This window comes from Penaeus chinensis, chromosome 8 (assembly GCF_019202785.1).
Source record: "Penaeus chinensis breed Huanghai No. 1 chromosome 8, ASM1920278v2, whole genome shotgun sequence".
Taxonomy (NCBI): domain Eukaryota; kingdom Metazoa; phylum Arthropoda; class Malacostraca; order Decapoda; family Penaeidae; genus Penaeus; species Penaeus chinensis.
Window position 1 is genome coordinate 37,782,163 of NC_061826.1, and position 5,000 is coordinate 37,787,162.

The 5,000-nt window shown below is 34.9% G+C and overlaps 1 protein-coding gene across 1 annotated transcript in view; it reads left to right on the forward strand.

Moving 5' to 3' along the window:
- Positions 1–3,328, forward strand: part of LOC125028189 (transcription termination factor 2-like) — a 17,412-nt gene extending 14,084 nt beyond the window's left edge. The window contains exons 18-21 of the mRNA XM_047617573.1: positions 311–511; positions 844–1,056; positions 1,277–1,434; positions 1,963–3,328. Of these exons, the coding sequence (XP_047473529.1) occupies positions 311–511; positions 844–1,056; positions 1,277–1,434; positions 1,963–2,113 (723 nt within the window). The 3' untranslated portion in view covers positions 2,114–3,328. The remainder of the gene's footprint in view (positions 1–310; positions 512–843; positions 1,057–1,276; positions 1,435–1,962) is intronic.
- The last annotated feature ends 1,672 nt before the right edge of the window (positions 3,329–5,000 follow it).

Genomic DNA, 5,000 nt, shown 5'->3' on the forward strand with positions numbered 1-5,000 from the left:
TTTCTCTCTCTCTCTCTCTCTCTCTCTCTCTCTCTCTCTCTCTCTCTCTCTCTCTCTCTCTCTCTCTCTCTCTCTGTCTCTCTCTCTCTCATGTTGCCTTCCATCCTTCCTTCCTTCCTTCCTTCCTTCCTTCCTTCCTTCCTTCCTTCCTTCCAGACTGTCAATGTATGTTCTCTACCTTCATCAAGTTTCCATTACAGAAATTTGTAGGATATTTTTATGTGTGTAGTTGTTACTACTTAAGAAAAAAAGTAGATTAGGAATACATATTTTCATAAAGACAGGCAGAAAAAAATTCATTTGTTTTCAGATGGTGGAAACGGAGAATAATGACGCAGATGGTTTGGAAAGCAGCACAAAGGATAGTATGGAACTGGACTTAGCTTCGCAGATGGCAGAGATGAGTCTTCTGATGCCAAATGAAGTAGAGGAGGAAGCTGATAATAAAGTGAAGAAAGATGTTTTAAACATCAAGAATCCTGTCTTTTCTAGGAACTCTGTTAGCTCAAAAGTAATGTTTTCTTTGCATTTTTGTTGTCATACTGTTCATTTTCAAGCATAAGTTTACATTTAAATTAAGCCTTAAAATGCCATTTGCCATGATTGTATCTTTATGTAGTTTATTTGCCATGAATCTGCAGCATTAATGTCATTTCCTTCAGGATTTTTTCTTTTTCTTTCGTTTTTTCTTTAGATTTAAATACATTAGATATCAAAGGCTCCATTTTACCTTGGTTAATCCTGAAAAAATTAAGCCCTAATTATAGCTGGTCTTTATTTAACCAGTACTTTTAATTCACATAACATCAACTTACATTTGTTGACAAGTATTTTTATCAACAGATTGGGAAAATCACTGAGGAGCTCTGCAGATTGCGTGACAAAGGAACAAGAGAAAAGTCCGTCATTGTCTCCCAGTGGACATCCATGTTACAAGTGGTTGAAAAACATTTGGAAAATGTTGGAATTCGGTGCCTCACAATATCTGGTCAAGTTTTAGTCAAGGAAAGACCTGCTATTGTTGATGATTTTAATAATAATCCTAGAGGTGCACCAGTAAGTTCTTATTAATATTTGTCTTTTTTGTCCTTGGCCTTTAACTACTTTTTCAAAGCTCTTTGCTTCCAAGTTTTCTTAATTGAGTGCATAATTTGTTTTATTTGTTATCTTTTCATTAATAACCTTTCTTCTTGAAACAAATGATATAGTGAGTGTGGATTCATAATTCTGGTACTGTATACCCCTTGTCATCCAGCAAATAATGTCTCAATTTCAGGTAATGCTTTTATCACTGGCTGCTGGAGGTGTTGGACTCAACTTAGTCGGGGCCAATCATTTGTTCTTGCTGGACATGCATTGGAATCCACAGTTGGAGGCCCAAGCATGTGACCGCATCTATCGTGTGGGGCAGACAAGAGAAGTTACTGTGCATAGGTGAGGAATGGCAGAAGTTCTTTTCTGTTTTTGTCTATAATAACTTTTCTTTTCTTCGTATTTTCTTTTGTTCCTGTCCCCCCCCCCCCCCCCCCCCGTGAGTTTACCTTATTCATTGTTTCTATACATAGATGGCTCCACTTGTACTAAGTCACTAGTGAGTTAATTACAAGTACAGGTTAATCCTGAAGGAATCAATTACAAGGTTTCCCCCATTTTTTTAAGTAATGATAAATAATGAAATTAATATTATTATTATAATTATAAATATAAATATATTATCATCATCATCATTGTTGTAATTATTGTAAATATTACAAAAAAATCAGGTAGTAAAGAAACAGGTGAGATCAGGTAAGCCAGTAATTGACTCCTTGATGACTAAGCTCTAGTATGTAATGTGTTTCAGTATGCTAAAGTGGATATGAAATTTATACATGCCATCTCAGCATCAGTGATATAAATAATCAATGATGATCTAAGTAATTATCAGTGTTTCATGTAGTCTATAACATTCTTGTCTTCCAGGTTTGTTGTGCAGAACACTGTTGAGGAACGAATATTGCAGCTCCAACAGAAAAAACTGCAGATGGCAGAGGATGTACTGTCTGGTGCTAAGCGAACTACCAGCAGTAAATTGACCCTTGAGGATATGAAGTCCATCTTCAATGTACTCTGAATCAATTCCTTCAGGACTTTAATAAAGTGGATTATTTTAATTTGAAATAATAAATGTTTGGGCTTATATTTTTCTCGCTGTATATATACTTTTGATAATGAAGTAGACATGTACAGAAAATTTTTAAAAGTAGAATATTTGTATTACAAAACCAGTGAAGTTTTTTTTTTTTTTTTTTTTTTTTTCTTTTTGTTCATTTTGAAGAGCTTTCTTATGTGTAATTTTATTTTCCATTTATATCTTATGTGAAGGTTTCTTAAATATGTATTAATTACAAAGTATATAATTTTTTGCAGTTTGTATCATATGAATGTAACTGAAAATAATAGTACCTCAATCTTTGATGCGAGTAACAAAATGTAACATTGAAAAGATGAATAAATGGTGTCATATTTTGGATTATATAAACTTCATTTACCTGGCATTAAATCCTTGGTGTATTGAGTGGACAAAATGCCTTGTGAATGCCAATGACGAAACTGTATTGCTTTAACTTTTATTAAAAGATCATACTTTTCTATAGTACAGGTGGCTTTTATTTTTATAAACGTAAATACATTCAACCTGTGGACCTTTTTCAACAGGTATATTTTTATTATTACATTAATGTATTGTTTTCTGTGAAAAAACATTTATATCAAGTTCTGCCAAAATTTGCTCTCATAACCCATCTAAGCCAAGGCACATCTGTGGTCTGGTCACCAGGCTTGGTTCATGCTGTCCATGCACTACAAACTTGTTTGAACATTGTTTAGAGCTCAGTCATGCTGTTGAAATATCAAACAGTATCATATGTCCACAGACATGCCCTGATCACTAGAAGGGATAACCCCAGTGAAGTGTGGGTTTATTACCTTTACATTTATTTTCTGTTACAAAACGTATCTCAGACTGTCTTCCTTTAGTGTTTCATTTACTTTATAAAAAATAAAGTGCCTGACTACTACTAGTTTTAAAAATGATTGACCAAAGACAATTTAGCTTTTATAAGAATAAGAATAATGCACATTCCTAGGAATATACAAAAAATGTTTTTAAGCCTTTTACATGTTTCCATTCTTTAAATAGGAATTGAGTATTATGAAGATAATTTGCATGCTAAGAACTTTAATCATTCCAAAAAATAAATTAACAATACATTACAGAAAAAAGGTAATTTTTTTCTTACAGAAAACTTTATTCCAAAACCTTCACAAATAAAAGATTTTACAATGCCACATTCTATCAATACCTTTAGCCAGTTCCTGTCAAGAAACAAAGGTTTACCAACAAAAGATTAGGATAAGCCTGATATGCCAGGCTATGCTTATGAAGGGAGCATGGCCTGTCCCGACTAATGCTGACTCAAATAGTGTGTGTCAGGCACAACAGTTATCTCCAGATGCCAATTGCAACTTCTCACACATGGGTGGAGGACGAACTGCCAACTCTGAGGATTAGAGGATTAGAAGCTGACACGTTACCACTGTACTAGCCTAGTGGCCTGTTTACCAAAATTCCATCTGAAAGAAAAATCCATCATTGATTGATGACTGCCAAGAGGGAAGTCCATATCATTTAATAAGCTAGTTGAGTACAACAAAACCTAAATGATAGAGACGGACAAGTCTACACCTGTTACTCTCATGCCTGTTTTAAACAGACATTCATTATCAATTACTGATTCTCATGACTAATGCCAAGAGGTGTTTCCTGTTACTATTAAATGACATTTTATTTTTGCATTACTCTTGGCCCCTCTCAAATGTCTTCATTGTCATAGCCATCAGCCAAGCCATTAATTAAATATAAACCACAGTAAGAATGTCCAATTCAGTGAGAAATGTCCCACATTTAAGAGACATATTAGAACTGCTGAAGTTGAATGGTTATATTCCCCGAAAATGGAGGAAATGACCTGTCACATAAGATGTAATAGTGTCCAAGGATAATGGTAATTAGGCAGAAAGCTGATCACAGTGAGGAAGTAGATGAGGTACATGTCTACATCTCTAACATGCAGTAAGGTAGGTTAATTATTTCAGTAGGTAATCATCATAAAAGCTGGCTAATCAGTATGCATATTTGGCTAAGAGAAGATAAACATGGTGAGTACACGGATTTCTCTAAGTCTGCTCTGGAGCCTACTCATAAACCCAAAAAGCTCTTCAAAACCGTTCATAGTCGGTTCCGCCTAGTATATGTTTTATAAACACATGGCGACTAATTATCCCCATAGAACGACTTGTATGGGGAAATGGACCCATCAGTACTTCAGTCAATATGGAACAGTGCATTTATTGCAGTAGTAAATATCAGGAAAGACAGTAAATATATAATTAATTATACTTCGTCCTCAAACCTATAGTGATTTAATACACATGCTTTCGTAGTAATCTAAAGTTTCCTCAGCCATAATCTCTATTGCGAAGATACACACATCAGAGGCATCCAGTGGAATAAAAGCCGTCAACCACCGCATCGTCGTCATATCGAGACTCCGTAAATTGGATTTGTAAGTTTGCGAAACAGTGTTCGTGCAAAGTGTTGGCCCACTGAACCACTCCTATTCCACTTGTGTAAGTATATTCTTGTTATATCTACCCTGTTATAAATTCTACCCTTGACGTGATCCTCGACATACCAACTGCACGGGCGAGTCCCAGCACTAGATGAATTAACTATTAGTAATAAATAAATTAATAAATAAATAAAATCTATGTTTCCGTTTTCTCGTGTATAGAAAGGTAGCTCATCTTGACACTAGTTATTATCTTGTAATGCTCTTTGCGACCAGCGAGGAATATCTCAACACCCAGAACACATGAAGCCAGAACGAGCTTACACCTATCATGCATGTCACCGTAAAGAAAAATTCTTACTTTTAAAAGTCCCAGTTATCCTGATA